Here is an 18,353-nt window from a genome sequence, read left to right on the forward strand (position 1 = left end):
GTTGATTGTTCTATGATTCCAAAGCAGCTCAACTTGTTAAAAAAAGAAGAAGAAGAAGAAGAAAAGAGAGGGGGTATGGAGGGAGGGGTCTGTAGAAACCGCAGTTAATTTTTCCTTAGAGGTGTCACTGGTCTTTAGATATATGCTTTGCAGTTAATATGAGATAGTACAAAGACATTTATGATTTTTACTTATAAGCACAGCATTGTGTATATCACTAAATTTAGGCAATTGTTTTATTTACTGTGGCCTTTCTCCCTTGTGCCGAGAGAGAAATAGTGACAGTACAAGTTTTTCAGCACAATTGTTATGAAAGGAATTTAAAATTACTTTTATAAAAGGGCCACATAACTTGTATTAAGTTTTCAGAAACTTGGATATTTAAAAAGTAAAATTATTTCCCCCTTATGAATATACATGGCATTTAGTCTCAGAAACCTTATATTTAACTTTAGCAATTAATACCGTAAATAGAATCTTCAATTTCTGAGTTGTCAACATTGCTTTTATACACATTTAAAATTTTACCTTTCTATAACAGAACAGATAGCAATAAGCACATACTAACACATAGATGTCCAGATCTTATAAATTTACTGTCACTCATGAATTCTAATACAGTAGTGAACACACAGACCAGTTATATTTTGTAATTACCTAATGGCTTTGGTGTGTTTTGAAAAAAAAAAATACATAAAGAGAGCACTTCCACAAAGCTTCTCATTCTTCTCTGGAGTTGGGAGCTGTAAACAGGCAGAGGAGGGGCAGGCCTTCAATAACAGTCCTTTATTGGTACAGAAAATACTCTAGCTTATTCCGTGACTGTAGTATGCAAAACACTTAGATTAATTGATACATTTTTGCAGAGAATGAGTTCAGAGAAAGTTTAGGACAAATCAAGCAAATATAGATTCCTATTTTTTAATATATTTGTTCTCCATCAAATTTTATGCACATTTATATCTCTACATGTACACTGACCTACACAATGGGTAGGTCATGCCAATACCAATTCTCACATATTATTTCACACATAGAAATAACATTCTAGCTTATTATGAATAGTAACAACTGTTGTAATTACTATTTGTTCATGATCCCTTGCAGCATTGCGATCATTATCTTAATATCTCCAGGGTAATTTAAAATGTATATTAAGTTTAATTGCTTTTAATGTAGAAGCTTCCTACATTAGAAATCAAGAGGATCTAAAACATTGAATCATGTTCATTCCTGCTATATTCAGCTAGCTGTGAGTGCCTAGTGAACATCTCTCCTAGCATAGCAAATACGTTTTTAATTTACAAGGTTATCCATATGTAAAACAACTGGGTATCTACATCATAAGTTGTGGAGCTGCTTCTTAACAGCTCCAGTTAAACTTCAGAAAGAATAGCCAAATGCTTTGTCAGAATCAAGTAATCGATTCTGAGAAAATATTTTCCTTGGTTAATTCACACAACAATGTGCTATTGTTGTAGTCAGTTTTTTCCTTGCTGTGACCAAAAGACCTGACAAAAATTAAAGGAAGAAAACAGTTTATTTGGCTCACCATTTCAGAATGTCAGTCCATAGACAATATCATTGCTCTGGATCAGAGATAAGGGAGAACATTATGGCAGAAGGGTATGGGGGAAAAGCAACTCAGGACATGGCAACCAGGAAGTGGAGAGAACTTCGTTCACTAGGGACAAAATATAAACCCCAAAGTCACACCCCAATGCTTAACTCCTCCAGCTGCACCAAACTTGCCTACAGTTATCACCTAGTTAATCCATATCACTGAATGAATTACATGATTAAGGCTGTCATACCCAATCATTTCACCTCTGAAAATTCTTGCATTGTCTGACACATGAGCTTTTGGGAGATACCTTATATCTAAACCACAACTATACTGGTGCATCTGTTCTATGGAGTTATTATAAAATCTGCATCATGCATCAGTTACCAGTAGTGGATATTTAGGCAAACTACCACTGAATTCCTAGCAAAGTTTTAAGGCAAAAAATGATGAAAATGTAACATTATCCTGAGTAATTATGCACCCACACATATTTATTGAATGTATACAGGGGCTAAAGTTTATTAGTACCTTTGGAAGTTGATCTGAACTGGTCTACAGATGTTTTGGGTCATGGATTCACTGTGGTCAACTAATATTTGCAAGAGATCACTACTTATGTGTGTAATCAGTACATTGTTCTTATTTTCTGAATCTAATATTGGAATACCTAGCACTGGCCTCAGAACAAAGATAGCTAATGCTATCTTTAGAACAAATTTTAATCCAAACGTATTGTTATGTGCTGGTTATTTTAATGGTAATTATTTGCTGGTTCATTAGATACACAGATATTATCTTATTTCATTCCAATTGTAAAAGAAAGTTAACGGGGAGCTAAATGTATGTTTGAAAGTGATTTTAAACTGGATTTACAAGAAGAAAACTTTTATACAGAAATTCAGAAAGAAGTCATACATTTTAAATGTATGGCAATAGTCTATTAAATCTGAAAGAAATATAAAATCATATAGATAAAAAGAAACCTATTTGTATTAAGGTATAGAGAGATATATGGCAGGAAACAAAACAGGAAGGTGATAAGATAAATACAAATAACAGGATTGCATTCCAGTGAATACTATTAACTAAAAAGAAAACCACAATACCTTTGATTAAATCCATATATGGTAAAAAGCAGTATTAATGAAGATGGTATAATGCAAACAGCTAGATAAGTCTGAATAAACTTAGACAAATGCCCATAAATCATGGGCACCAAATTTCAAAGTGGTACTAAGTAAAACAAAATAAGTTTGAAGGAGCCAGCACTGTGCCCAGGTGTGTCATAAAAGCAGCATGGTGCAGTGGCACACACCTGTAATCCCAGCTACTAGACCCTCAGCACCTAGTGAGACCCTGTCTCAAAATAAAAAAAAATAAAAAGACTGGGGACATGGCTCAGTGACAAAGTGCCCTGGTTTCAGTTCCCAGTATTGAAAGGAAATACACACACACACACACACACACAGAAAAAAAATGTAAATGCTAATGTAAAGTGACATTTCAATGTATATTGGGGTTGTAATAGCAGGGAACGTGCCAAAACAATGTCAAGGTTTGAGTATTTATCCTTAAGACCTTGAAAGTCATCAGACAACCCTATAACTTGAAAACTCAGTAACTCTGCTAAAATTCAGATTTTTTAAAATTATAAGCAGTAAACTGCATTTTCTTAGATAAGGAACTGGAACTGGGCATGTCTTGTTTTTATACAGATTGTATGCATGTTTCCACATTTTGGAAATAATGATTTAAGAAATTATTGCTGGGCTGGGGATGTGGCTCAAGCGGTAGCGTGCTCGCCTGGCATGCGTGCCGCCCGGGTTCGATCCTCAGCACCACATGCCAACAAAGATGTTGTGTCCGCCGAGAACTAAAAAATAAATATTAAAAAAAAAAATTCTCTCTCTCTCTCTCTCTCCTCTCTCACTCTCTCTTAAAAAAAAAAGAAATTATTGCTGTACTCAAAAGACTTCTCTGAAGTCTATTTTCTGTTATTTACTTAGTCTGTATTCTTAAGCTTGAACCTACTGCAAACTCAGACTACATCTGACCTGCTATAAGGCTGTGATGGCCTTTCTTACTGTTATTTCATATTGCTGAATTCCACCACTAGAGGAAGCATGGTGAGCACTGTCTTTTCGTCCTCCTTATAACAGCTTACCCAGCTCTATGTACTTCTCATAAGGACATATTAAAACCCAGCAATTTTCAGTTTGGGGGGTACATTTTTTGAATGAAAAGCCAGTAAATATCTGGCCTTTCCTTATATTTATTTTTTATTTTTGAGGCAGGGTATGAGTATGTTGCCTGGGCTGAGTGAACCTGAACTCCTAGACTCCCATCCCCTGAGTAGATAGGACTATAGACAACACCACCATATCCAGCTTCATCACTTTTTTTAACCTTTATAAATATAACCATAAACAAGACTTAAAGACTTTGGAATACATGAAATGTTTTTATGAATGGGCTGTAAAATATATGTTTATTGTTAAGAAAGCAATTTTATAGGTAAAAGATAATGTAAACACATAATTGGAGTGGAGATGAGAGAAACCAGTAGTGGATATTTAGGCAAGGAGAAATCATTTGTCCCTAGAAGAGCAGGTTGCATGAGTTGTTTAAATGGTGGGAAAGTGAATGATGAAATGATCACTGGGGAAGAAAAGGAAGCAGTGGAGGAAATCAAAGGATGTTTTATTCTGTGGCATCGAGGACTGGATAGGATTTTTAAAATAATGGATTTGTTTTTACTTGCAGAAATAGATGACGAATTCATCAAAAACTTGAAAATACTGATTCCTTGGCTACTTAGTCCTGAGAGCCTAGATATTAAAGAAATCAATGGAAATAAAATCACCTGCCGAGGTCTGGTGGAGTACTTCAAGGTATCACTCTCATTTCTAGAGCACTTGTGAGTACTTAGATTTGACATGTATTGGAATGTATTTCCTACAAACAAAAATATAGACTCTAATATGGGGGCAGTGGTATGAGGAAGCCATACCAAAAATTACAAAATACTCAAGAAAAACTTGCTTTCTGATAAACTTTTTTTTTAAAGGAAACTCCTTAGGGATAACTTTACTTTCCTCTTTTATTTTAGGGGAAATGTATTTTGAAAAATGTATGTTTCGAGGAGTTGAAAAAAGTCTTTTTGTGGGGGGAGGGGTGTTTTCCCATGGTCCATTGGACCTATACTGAATTTTACCTTCATTCTGAAAATTTTTTTTCAAAGGGACTATACCTTTTACTTAAAATTCTTTCACATTTCTGGCTCTTTGCACTGAGAACCAGTTTGAAGTTTGCATTTACTTGTTTACATCAGCACAGAGTGCTTTTTACCAACTCACATACTGTGTGGAGAATTTGAATCTGATTTGTGGACTGATGCTCTAAGACTAAAATATCAATTTTTAAAATTCATATTTATGTTAAATGCTATGATATACCTCCTGAAATGTTATGATACACTTCCTGTGTGATGGACTTAACCATCATCATCAATATCAAAAACAATGTGTTATTGTTTACCTAAAATTTTTATTTTTACTATAACACTGTGCAGGAGCTTACAATTTGGTAAGAGATTCAGGACCCTTACACAGACTGTTCCATAAAGCTTATGACAGTGGGTAACTGAAAAAGGGAGGTTTAGTCCCAGTAGAGATCTGAGACAGTTTTAAGGGAGATGAATTGAGGCTTGAAGAAGGGTAGAACTCTCTCCATCCACCTCCCTCCACCCCGCCCCTCAAAAAAAAAAAAAAAAAACCCAAGAAAATGAAAAGTAGGACATGAGGAGATGTGTAAAAACACCATTTTAGGAAAAGGGAACAATATGAGCTTAAAAAAAAAAAAAGCTACTTAACAGTCTGAGAAAGAGATCATAGCTATAAGTTCCTAAAAATATTTTTTGAAATATCAAGACCTCAAAATACAACTTAACATAATTAGAGAAATGCTGAATAGAATTGCTTGACCAAGAGTCTTTTTCTTTTTCTTAGGCTTATATAAAGATCTATCAAGGTGAAGAATTACCACATCCCAAATCCATGTTACAGGTATTTATTAATCTGGATGCATGATGTTTTAAAAGATACTTATCACTAAAGCTAATCTTTCCACTTATATTTATACGTGTGCCAATCTATTTGTCAGAGATTACAAATAAAAATATTGGATAGAATAATTTACTGGAAGATCATTTGCCTAATAACTTGTGCTCATCTAAACGTTTTCACATACACATACTATTGTTGAAATGCACTTTTTTTTTTTTTTTGGCATGCTAGGGATCCAAAAAAGTATTCTTTATACCAAAGGGTTTTCATATCTGTACTAAATTTGTGTAGCAGACTCATACTGTCTTAGAGTCACAGATGTAACTAAAAATAGAAAATCAAGTCCAAGTTTTTTAAAAATATTTTTTTAGATGTTGATGGATATTTATTTTATTCATTTATTTATATGTGGTGCTAAGAATTGAAACCAGTGCCTCACACATGTGAGGCAAGCCCATCTATCGCTGAGCCACAAGCCCAGCCCCAAGTCCAAGTTTTAAATGAGTGATTTTCATAGTTAAACATTTTTTTAAAAAGGAGAAACTGGTTTTTGTTATATTAAAAAATTACAAGTTTCCTTTTTATTATTAATGATACTATTAGCAACAGTCCTAAAACTCAAGACATTTTTAATATATGAGTATGTTTAAAATGTTCTGTTATTTCCCATACGTTTGGGTTTAGAATTCCAGCTTGCTAATTCTGCATTTCTATAACAGGCTAAACATATTTTTTGAGAGGTAAAATCTTCAAATGAAAATTTATTTTAGAATTATGGTTTATTGAGTAAAAAATCAATGTTTTATGCATCTTGAAACATTCATTTTTTAATTTAAATATGTAGAGGAAATATGCAAAAAGTTTCAAATTATTTTGCAACCTTGGTTCCTTGCACATTTCTTGCACATGATGCTCTGAAATGTGAACTGCCTGTGGAACTTTAATAAATGTCAACTCCATTTTAAAAATATAATTTGTGCTTTTTCCAAAGGCTACAGCTGAAGCTAACAATTTAGCAGCTGTTGCAACTGCCAAGGACACATACAATAAAAAGATGGAAGAGGTAAGAAATAATATTTTAAATAAGATCAGTGTTTCTTCATTGAATTCATTCTTTTTTCTCCCATATCACATTGTATTCTCATGCAGTAGTTTTACTTATTTTTCTCAGGCTAGGTGTACCACACATCCAGTTATTGGATTCCCAAAATATTTTAAAAGAAAATTATGCATGCATAATTTATTTGAAAGGCATTTTAAATGAGTTGCCTCTATTTATAACACATCTCTATTCACATTTTATTTTGGCCAGATTTTCCCATTATTTTTAAAACCAGTTGCTAAAATAACATGTAGTGTTCTTTCCACCATATCCCCTTATATTCTGTAATTTTAATATTTCTCTAAAAGATGAAACTTTGTAGGAAATCAAGAAATCAAACCTTAAGGACTAATATTACTTTATGCTATGTTTCCTCATTTTTGTTTTAACTAATGTAATAGGTTTTATTTTCCCATAAAACGTTATAAAATCATAATTACATTCAAAATTGATGAAATCTTAGAATCAGGGAAAATACAGTCTGTGAAATGGTATTTTATGACACATAAGGACAATCAGATAATATTCTTGAATATAGTTAAATATTAAATAACCAAAGTGAATGACATGGTTAGCTGAGATTTCCCTTGTAACTTTTCAAAATTTAAAATGTGGTCCAAGAACATTAACTATGTCTCTACTTAGTCTGTGGAATACTCAATGGGCCTCCATTCAAAGAAAAATCAGTTAAATTGCCAGAGAAAATGTATTTCACAATTTTACCTCAGAGATTTACAGCAATGATTGTTTTAAATTAAACTTCACTGATCAAAATTACTTTAGTATAGTTAAGATTTCCTAGAGGAACTGGGACATAAGCAGTTTTTTTGGATTTGGCTTAATGCTACAAATGAACTCAGTTTGCACTTCATATTAGGTCATGCCTTTTAACCTTAGGGTCTTGGATTAAATCATGGATAGTATTTCCCATGTTGAAAAGAGAATAAAAATTAAGAAATTAAGATTGATATTATTATGTAAGCCACTTATAAAAATACCAGTCACACTTAATAGTTACATGCCTCAGAGATAGGGAATGCAAAGATGTGGACTGACAGAACATATGCATGCTCCTTCTGAGAAATTACAGTCATTTGTCACTTAAATACAAGTATATTCTGAGAAATGCATCATTAGGTAATTTTGTCATTGTGCAAACATCATAGAGTATACTTATAAACCTGGACATTATGGTCAACTCAGTGTGGCCTCTTGATGCAACACAGAGACACAAGATATATGAGGCTGTTGCTGGTGTAAAGTGGAATGCCTTTTACAGTAAACATTTTTATAAATAGAAATACAGCCTAAAATAATTATTTAAAAGTATAGTAAATACATAAATAAGTAAACATATTTATCATTATCAAGCATTATGTGCTGTACATACAAAAGTATGACTGACAATACAGTGTGTTGTTGACACCAGTATCACCATAAATATATGAGTCGTGAGTAGTGGGTTGCATTAAGACATTGCACTGGCTACAGTGTCACTAGATGATAGAAATGCAGTCCATCATTGAAATATTCTTGGGTAACATAACTGAATTAGTGTGTTCTAAAAAACCCAACTAGCTAAGTGAAAACTTTTGATAATATTGCTAATTTACTCTGCATTGTATAAACAAATACTTGTCTATCTGATTCAGATATGTGGTGGTGACAAACCATTTCTGGCCCCTAATGACCTGCAGACCAAGCATCTGCAGCTTAAAGAAGAATCTGTGAAGCTGTTCCGAGGAGTGAAGAAGATGGGTGGGGAAGAATTTAGCCGGCGTTACCTGCAGCAGTTGGAGAGTGAAATAGATGAACTTTACATTCAATATATTAAGCACAATGATAGCAAAAACATCTTCCATGCAGCACGCACCCCAGCCACACTGTTTGTTGTCATCTTTATCACATATGTGATTGCTGGTGTGACTGGATTCATTGGTTTGGACATCATAGCAAGCCTATGCAATATGATAATGGGACTGACCCTAATCACCTTATGCACCTGGGCATATATCCGGTACTCTGGAGAATACCGAGAACTGGGTGCTGTAATAGACCAGGTGGCTGCGGCTTTGTGGGACCAGGTAGGAACACTTTTTTTTTCAATTAAATTCAGCACACATTTGAACATCATCTGTGTAAACAGGCACTGCAGTAGATGTTGGAAATATATAAATGAACATGATTTGGGCCCCAGTTTTCAAACTTTACAATCTGTCAAAATACAACAATTGGGCTGGGGTTGTTGCTCAGTGGTAGAGTGCTTGCCTAGCATGTGCGAGACCCTGGGTTTGATCCTCAGCACCACATAAAAATAAATAAATTAAATAAAAGGTATTGTGTCCATCTACAACTAAAAAACTATTTTAAAAAATACAACTAACCACAATATAGTATGTGAAGTCCTACACAACAGTTTTCCAGTTAGTATTTCAATGTTTTTGAAAAACATGTGGATTAAATAATATATTTTTTCTCTAAAAATGTTAAAAGTTGTTAAAAGAAGTAAAGCAGTTTTTTATTTAGCTGATTATGACTTTTATGTGTTAAGACCCTTAAAAGCTATCATTTGACCAGAACTGGCTTTATTAAGGGCATATATGAAACACTATTGCTAGTCATCTTTTTTAGTGTAAACTCCTGAAGACAATATCAAAATTCCTTAGATTGACTTTTACAGCAAGCCATAGCATCAGCCAGTGGTCAACCTCTAGATTAGCTGCTTATGGATCAGATGTCTGTTATTGTTCAATTAGGAAGTTAAGACCACTGTGATACATTATCTAAGTCACTGATTATGGGCATAAGAGATCATTATACATCTGGAATAATGACTCACCATGTCATTCTCTAAGTGTGTTTGTTATTCATAAAAATTTAGGGAAATTTAGGGAAGTTAAAGTTGAGATTCTACATAAAATTTTGGATTTAAGCCTTATGAACATTTTTAGTGTATAGCAAATAAAACTTACAATTCTAACAGAATTTTAATTAATGGAATTAACGTGTACCTTTGAAGAATCCAGTTGAGATAAACTAAGGGGAGCACAGTGGAAAATGAATGAAATAATAATTGGATCCTCTGAGTTACCATGTTTCAAATAGTCTGTCCCCTACCAAAGGTTGAAGATGTACTACTTCAGGTAAATCTCAAAACCCTTCTAGAGTAAGATACTGAACCCTATCAAGAATACATAATTAAGTTCTTCAAATATTCTGATTAAAATATGTAATCTGAAAAATTTGCAAGAGGAGTGTTTCTTAAATTCTCACAAATTAATATTGTAAACAAAGTTGAATATCATAATGCTATTAATGAAGCAAGACATATACTTTTCTTTTCTCCTTTTAAAACTGCCTTTGCCACAGGGAAGTACAAATGAGGTAAGTTTTTTTTTTTCAAATTAAAAGCTATATATTTGTAAAGAGTATGAGTCTTATTTTATAAAGTGAATATGCATTAAAAATATTAATGTAGATTAGAAAATATTTGATAACTACTCTTATGTCTAATATGTAAAATTTTAATTATGAACTTTTAATATACTCCAAATATTATATATGATTTAATCTGCATACAAAGAACTGATCATCATGAGAGAGTATTTGATTTGTTTCCTGAATATATGGAAAATTTCAAAATTCTTATGGTGTATAAAAATAATACATTCTTCTCTACAGCAGAGTGAAACAAGTAGTTATGACACCTGAGTAAATTTAGCCACCAAATGTATTTAAACGGTACAACTTTTAGAAGTTGTTTTTTGTTTGGTTTTTAAATTTATTTGTTCTTTTGAGATATATAAGTTGTTTTTAGCTTTAGCTTTTGAATGACATTACCCATATGACTCTAAGCAGGTTCCAAGACAGTATGCATTCTAACTTTCTTGATGCACCTTAGATCTAGCCTGTAAGTTAGTGTTCACTTCTCCTATTACACTCCTATATGTGCTTACTATATGTATGAGGAAAGAAGCTAAGCTTCCAGGATGAAATCACTTTTCACACTATGAAAATGATCTCTATGGTCACTGTCTTCAGGAAATGAGCTAATCTTGAGTCAACTACCAAGACAAAACATCATGTTTTCCTCAGTTTCTATTGTAGCATATATAACTGGATTATATCCCGTAATGAAATCCTAATGACACACTTAATAATTTACAAGCCAAGGAGTTATTTTATATAAAATAATAAAAAATTCACTAAAAATTTTTTCAACTCTGTAAATCAAACCTTAAGAAGAAAATCTAATATTTTAAGAGAACTGGTATTAAAATTGAATGCATTAGAACATTATAGAACTAAAACAATACCATGTTGCACTAACATATATTCACATAGAACTGAAAATATTAATAGAATTTCTTAGGAGCAGATGACTATTTAAAGGGTATCAAGCTTTTACCCAGATCTTAAGAATATTCAAAGACTTTTTACAGACTCCAGAGGGATGAAATTAAGACAGGTCAGTGGTAACTGAGTGTTAAATATGTGAAAGTCAGAGAAGGGGATGAACCTTACACACTAGCTTAAGGGACAAAGAGATATTTGTGGACACTAAAATAAAACAGTATACACTATGCAAATATTCCTATGATTCAAAAACTTAGCAGGATACAAGGAATAATACTCTAGAGGGGTGTTAATATGGAAAGGCTTTTCTAAGGTAGTATTTCTGAGTAGTGGTAAAATATGAACTAATAATGGAAACAAGGAAAGAGATCATGTGAAGTGAGGGAGCCCAATGTGGGAGGGCTGGAACAACACAAGTGCTTAGCTGCATGACCACATCAGGAGATAAAGGAGAATAAAATTGGTCCCGTTCTGGGAAATTTATTTTGGAAGTCAGAAGTTTTGAGCTCTTATAATTCATCTAAAACCAGTAATATTCACAAAAGTGATAACACATGCTGGAGAGTTGAAAATACTTGAGTTCTAATAAACTCATTATTAATTTATATCCTATGTAGAGTGATGATATAAAGGTTTCAAGTCCAACATTCTAAGTTTTTGTATTATCATAAACTAATTAAACTAAAATGGAAAAACTTTATACCTCTGTTTTAATGTTTTATAATCTTGATTCTTACATTCCAGGCTTTATACAAGCTTTACAGTGCAGCAGCAACCCACAGACATCTGTATCATCAAGCTTTTCCTGCACCAAAGTCAGAATCTTCTGAACAATCAGAAAAGAAGAAAATTTAATCCAAAATTTTAAATACAGGTGCATGACCAATTGTCAGTTAAATGTTGTTTTTTGGTTCCATGCAAACATTCAAAATGCTTCCATCAGAACAGTAAAAAACCAAACACCTCTGAGGACTGCAAAATGGTTTTGTTCTTTTACTCCAGTGTTTAATAAGAAGATGTATGTATGCATGGTTATATCATTTTGTTAACATGTACAGTTTCCTGATTTTTTTCTTTAAATATGCTGTTATAATTTAAGGTATTTGTATATTTATGATGACAGTACAAGTGTTCTGCTTGAATTTACTAAATTCTACTACTGGGTTATAATTAAACCATGCAGTGATATTACTTCATGTATGGATATGCTCATTTAATTTCTACAGAAAAGATTTAAAATTATTTCACATGGCTATTTCTTTAAAAATACAGCATCATAATTCAGCAAGCTTGATTTATCTACCTAATCTTACACATACCACAAGCTCTTAATTATTTTTGAATACAATTAAGGGCTTTTCAGTTGCTTTACCAAAAACTGTGTATTGCTTTTTATATTATGATTTAATATACAATGTAAACCACTTGATCAACAATGCACAAAAAATCACTTTGTATATGTATTTGAGTTTCACTGTATTGTATATTTTTTCATTTGTTACATAAGAAATGTATTCTTCACAGGTTTATTCTTTTAACATGTGAACTATTAAAGTTTACTCTGATTCCTAACATTAAAACAAATGCTTACTGAATTTGGAAATGGTTGGGTGGTGTTGATATAGAAAGATGAAGGTTTCTCTCTTTTTTAAAAACTTCAAGGTACATTTTCTTTATTGTCCATACCATTACAAATTTAAGTTTCCATTTTAAGAAACATGCTAATCTCGTTAGGTACCTTCCAATCCTTTTTTAAAAAATTTATTCTAATTAGTAATACATGACAGTAGAATGCACTTCAATTCATAGTACACATATAGAGCACAATTTTTCATATCTCTGGTTGTATAAGGTAGAGTCACCCCATTTGTGTCTTATTGCTAGAGATGAACATTTTTTCATGTATTTGTTGTTTGATTGTATATCATCTTCTGAGATAAGTGTCTGTTCAATTCCTTGGCCCATTTATTGATTCGGTTATTTGTTTTTGTGTGTGTGTGTGTTAAGATTTTTGAGTTCTTTATATATCCTAGAGATTAGTGCTCTATCTAATGTGCATGTGGTAAAAATGTGCTCCCATTCTGTAGGCTCCCTATTCACCTCACTGATTATTTCTTTTGCTGAGAAGGTTTTTAGCTTGAATCCATCCCATTTATTGATTCTTGATTTTATTTATTGTGCTATAGGAGTCTTGTTAAGGAAGTCAGGGCCTAATCTGACATGATGAAGATTTGGACCTATTTTTTCTTCTTTTAGGCACAGGGTCACTGGCCTAATTCCTTGGTTCTTGATCCACTTTGAGTTTTATGCACGGTGAGAGATTGGGGTAATTTCATTGTGCTACATATAGATTTCCAGTTTTCCCAGCATCATTTGTTGAAGAGGCTATCTTTTCTCCAATATGTTTTTGGTACCTTTGTCTAATATGAGATAACTGTATTTATGTGGGTTTGTCTCTGTGTCCTCTATTCTGTTCCACTGGTTTACAAGTCTATTTTGGTGCCAATACCATGCTGTTTTGTTACTATTGCTCTGTAGTATAGTTTAAGGTCTGGTATAGTGATGCCACCTGCTTTACTCTTCTTGCTAAGGGTTTCTATGGCTATTCTGGGTCTCTGATTTTTCCAGATGAATTTGATGACTGCTTTTTCTATTTCTATAAGGAATGTCATTGGGATTTTGATTGGAATTGCATTAAATCTGTATAATGCTTTTGGTAGTATGGTCATTTTGACAATATTAATTCTGCCTATCCAAGAAAAAGATAGATCTTTCCATCTTCCAAGGTCTTCTTTAATTTCTTTCTTTAGCATTCTGTAGTTTTCATTGTAGAGGTATTTCACCTCTTTGGGTGACTTCCAAGTATTTAATTACTTTTGAAGCTGTTGTAAATGGGGTAGTTTTCCTCATTTCCCTTTCAGAGGATTTGTCACTGATGAACAGAAATGCCTTTGATTTATGGGTGTTAATTTTATACCCTGCTACTTGCTGAATTCATTTATTAGTTCTAGAAGTTTTCTGGTGGAATTTTTTGGATCCTCTAGGTATAGAATGATATTGTTGGCAAGTAGTGATAGTTTGAATTCTTTTCCTATCCATATCCTTTTAATTTCTTTCATCTAATTGCTCTGGCTAGAGTTTCAAGAACTATGTTAAATAGAAGTGAAAGAGGGCATCCCTGTCTTGTTCCAGTTTTTAGAGGAAATGCTTTCAATTTTTCTCCATTTGGAATAATGTTGGCTTGGGGCTTAGCATAGATAGCTTTTACAATATTGAGATATGTTTCTGTTATTCCTAGTTCATCTAGTGTTTTGAACATAAAGGGGTGCTGTATTTTTGTCAAATGCTTTTTCTGCATCCATTGAGATGATCATATGATTCTTATCTTTAGGTCTATTGATGTGACGAATTACATTTATTGATTTATGTACGTTGAACCCACCTTGCATCCCTGGGATGAACTTCACTTGATCATGGTACATTATCTCTTTGATGATTTTATATTCGATTTGCCAGAATTTTATTGAGAATTTTTGTATCTATGTTCATTAGATATATTGGTCTGAAATTTCCTTTCTTTGAGGTGTCTTTGTCTGGTTTTGGATTCAGGGTGATATTGGCCTCATGGAATGAGTTTGGAAGTGTTCCCTCTTTTTCTATTTCATGAAATAATTTGAGGAGTATTGGTATTAGTTCTTCTTTGAAGGTCTTGTAGAACTCAGCTGTGTATCCATCTGGTCCTGGGCTTTTCTTGGTTGGTAGCCTTCTGATGGCATCTTCTATTTCAGTGCTTGAAATTGATCTGTTTAACTTGTGTATATCATCCTGATTCAGTTTGGGCAAACCATATGACTCTAGAAGTTTGTCAGTGCCTTTGATATTTTCTATTTTATTGGAGTACAAATTTTCAAAATAATTTCTAATTATCGTCTGTATTTCTGTAGTGTCCATTGTAATATTTCCTTTTTCATCACAGATGTTAGTATTTGAGTTTTCTCTTTCCTTCTATTCATTAGCATGGCTAAGGGTTTATAAATTTTATTTTTTTCAAAGAACTTTTTGTTATGTCATTTTTTTCAATTGTTTCTTTTGTTTCAATTTCATAGCTTTCAGTTCTGATTTTAATTATTATTTCTTGTCTTCTGCTGCTTTGGGTATTGATTTGTTCTCTTTTTCCAGGGCTTTGAGGTGTAATTTTAGGTCATTTGTTTGTTGACTTTTTCTTCCTTTTTAAAATTTTATTTATTTATTTATTTTTGAGAGAGAGAGAGAGAGAGGAGAGAAATTTTTTTTTTTAATATTTAATTCTTAGTTTTCGGTGGACACAACATTTTTATTTTTATGTGGTGCTGAGGATCGAACCCAGCGCCACCCCCCACCCCCGGCGGCATGCCAAGCGAGCACACTACTGCTTGAGCCACATCCCCAGCCCAACTTTTTCTTCTTTTAAGGAATGAACTCCATGCAATGAACTTTCCTCTTAGAATATTGCCTTCATAGTGTCCCAGAGATTTTGATGTTGTATCAGTGTTCTCTTTTACCTCTAAGAATTTTTAAGTCTTCTTTTTGATGTCTTTTGCAACTCATTGTTTATTTAGTAGCATATTATTTAGTCTGCAGGTGATGGATTAGCTTCTATTTTATCACTGATTTCTAATTTCATTCCATTGTGATCTGTCAGAATGCAGGGTAGTATCTCTAATTTTTTTTTTTTTTTTTTTTTTTGCTAAAAGTTGCTCTGTGGCATAATGTATGGTCTATTTTAGAAAAGAATCCATGTGCTGCTGAGAAGAAAGTGAATTCACTTGTTCATGGAAGAAATATTCTATATGTCTGTTAAGTTATTGATTGTATTATTGAGTTTTACAGTTTCTTTTTTTAGAAGAACTTCCAGTGGTGAAAGAGGTATATTAAAGTCATCCAGAATTATTTTGTTGTGGTCTATTTGACTCTTGAGAAGAGTCTGATGAACATAGATGCTCCATTGTTTGGGGCATATATATTTTAATTGTTATGTCTTATTGATATATGGTTCCCTTAAGCAGTATGAAATGTCATTCTTTATCCCTTTTGATTAACTTTGGCTTGAATTCTACTTTATTTGATATGAGAATGGACTCCTGCTTGTTTCTGCAGCCCATGTGAGTAGTCATATTTTTTCCCAGCAAAAAAAGCCACAGTCTGTGGATGTCTTTTTCTATGTGTCTCTTGAGGGCAGCATATTGTTGGGTTTTTGTTTTGTTTTGTTATCCAATCTGCAGGTCTCTTTTGATTGATGAGCTTAGACCATTAACATTCATGGTTATTATTGAGACATGATTTGTATACCTGGTATTTTGGTATTTTTTTAAACATTTTTTAGTTTTAGGTAGACACAATATTTTTATGTGGTGCTGAGGATCGAACCCAGTGCCTCACGTGTGCTAGGCAAGCACTCTACCACTTGAGCCACAACCCCAGCCCCTCCCTATATTCGGGATTTACCTAGACTTGGTTTCTCCTTTGACTTGTTTTACCTTTAATATAATACCTCCCTTTGCTGATTTTCATTTTTTCCTCATGGAATATTTTGCTGAGGATATTCTGTAGTGCAGTCTTTCTAGTTGTAAATTCTTTTAACTTGTTTATCATGGAAGGTTTTCATTTTGTCATCAAACCTAAAGTTTACTTTTGCTGGATATAAGATTCTTGGTTGGCATCCATTTGCTTTCAGGGCTTGGTATATATTGTTCCAGCATCTTCTAGCTTTCAGGGTCTGGGTTGAGAAATCTGCAGGATTCCTTTCTCTTGTGGCTTTTAAAATTCTCTCCTATTCTGTATGCTAGGCATTTTCATTATAATGTGCCTTAGTGTGGACCTGTTGTGATTTTATACATTTGATGACCCGTAAGCCTCATGTATTTGATTTTTCAATTCATTCTCATGTTTGGAAAATTTTCTGATATTGATTGATTGTTCAATCCTTTGGTTTGGGACTCTGTGCCTTCCTCTATCCCAATAATTCTTAAATTTGGTCTTTTTATGTTATCCCATAATTCTTGAATGTTCTGCGCATGGTTTCTCACCATCTTCAATGTTGGTCAACATTCTTTTCAAGATTATATATTTTGTCTTCATTGTCTGAGGTCCTGTTATCTTCCATCTCATCTGTTCCTGGTGCTTTCTACGGAGTTTTTAATTTGGTTCTTTGCTTCTTTTATTTCAAGGATTTCTGTTTGTTTTTTTTTTTTTTTCAGAACCTCTATCTCCTTATTGAAGTAATCTTTGCCTTCTTTATTTGCTTATGTAGCTCTTTATTGAAATGATCTTTTGCTGCCTGTATTTGCTCTTATATCATCATTTAATTCACAGAACATTTTAAGTATGTATATTCTGAACTTCTTCTCCGTTATTTCTTCTGTTGTGCTGGCCATGGATTCTAATAATGTGGTATCTTGGTTTGTTTGGGGCACTTTCTTCCCTTGTTCTTTCATGTTGTTCATGTGTCTTCCTTGCAGATCCACTGCATTACTGTTTTTACCCTGTAGGCATATAGTGTCCCTGCAGGGTTCCAATCCCTGTCCTTTAAGGGGGAGAACAATATTATCAGGTTCTAATACAAACAATATGTAGCCTTAAACCAAATAGCTGCTATTAAGACATTTACAGTTTTGTCACAATATATAGAAATGGAGAGTTCAATTATTATCTACAATATAAACAGTAGGTTTGCAAAAGGGTCTACAGTTTCTGATGGTGGAAAAAGAACTGGGAGTGATGTGTAGGATGTGGTGTTGAGGGGGCAGGAGGTGAGGATACAGATCCTAGGAATGTTAGATCCTAGGAAGTATGAAAGTGGAATCTAAAGATGTTGGTTAGTACTAGGAGAAAAGAGTGATTTTGGGGAGACAAGTGAGAAGACAATAAAGTACAGAAAACAAATACAAAAATTAAGAAAAATAAAATATGTAAAAATAGGAGATAAAAGAATATACAGAACAACCATAATATACTATTCATTCCTCAGTAGCCTAATTCATGAAAAGTACTTGGTTTCACAAATGTCGGGGATGTGAAGGTGGGAGAAGAGAAAGAGGGGAAAAAAAAGTCCTCGAAGGAAGATATAAGTTTATTTTTGTTGGAGATCAGTCTTTCCTGCTTCCCTTCTCATCCAATAGGTGGGGTTGTTTGTTGTTTGCTGGTATCTCCATCCTCAGGTGAAGGTCAGCATTAGGGTAGGAGGTTTGGTCTAGGGAGCTGTGCTCCTGAAGGTGGGATATAGCAC

The 18,353-nt window shown here is 33.3% G+C and overlaps 1 protein-coding gene across 1 annotated transcript in view; it reads left to right on the forward strand.

Annotated features, from left to right (window-relative positions):
• The window catches only part of Atl1 (atlastin GTPase 1), a 31,551-nt gene extending 19,476 nt beyond the window's left edge, over positions 1 to 12,075 (forward strand). The window contains exons 8-13 of the mRNA XM_026391040.2: positions 4,331 to 4,458; positions 5,575 to 5,631; positions 6,623 to 6,694; positions 8,386 to 8,817; positions 10,103 to 10,117; positions 11,834 to 12,075. Of these exons, the coding sequence (XP_026246825.2) occupies positions 4,331 to 4,458; positions 5,575 to 5,631; positions 6,623 to 6,694; positions 8,386 to 8,817; positions 10,103 to 10,117; positions 11,834 to 11,944 (815 nt within the window). The 3' untranslated portion in view covers positions 11,945 to 12,075. The remainder of the gene's footprint in view (positions 1 to 4,330; positions 4,459 to 5,574; positions 5,632 to 6,622; positions 6,695 to 8,385; positions 8,818 to 10,102; positions 10,118 to 11,833) is intronic.
• The last annotated feature ends 6,278 nt before the right edge of the window (positions 12,076 to 18,353 follow it).

Source organism: Urocitellus parryii, chromosome 6 (genome assembly GCF_045843805.1).
Source record: "Urocitellus parryii isolate mUroPar1 chromosome 6, mUroPar1.hap1, whole genome shotgun sequence".
NCBI lineage: Eukaryota > Metazoa > Chordata > Mammalia > Rodentia > Sciuridae > Urocitellus > Urocitellus parryii.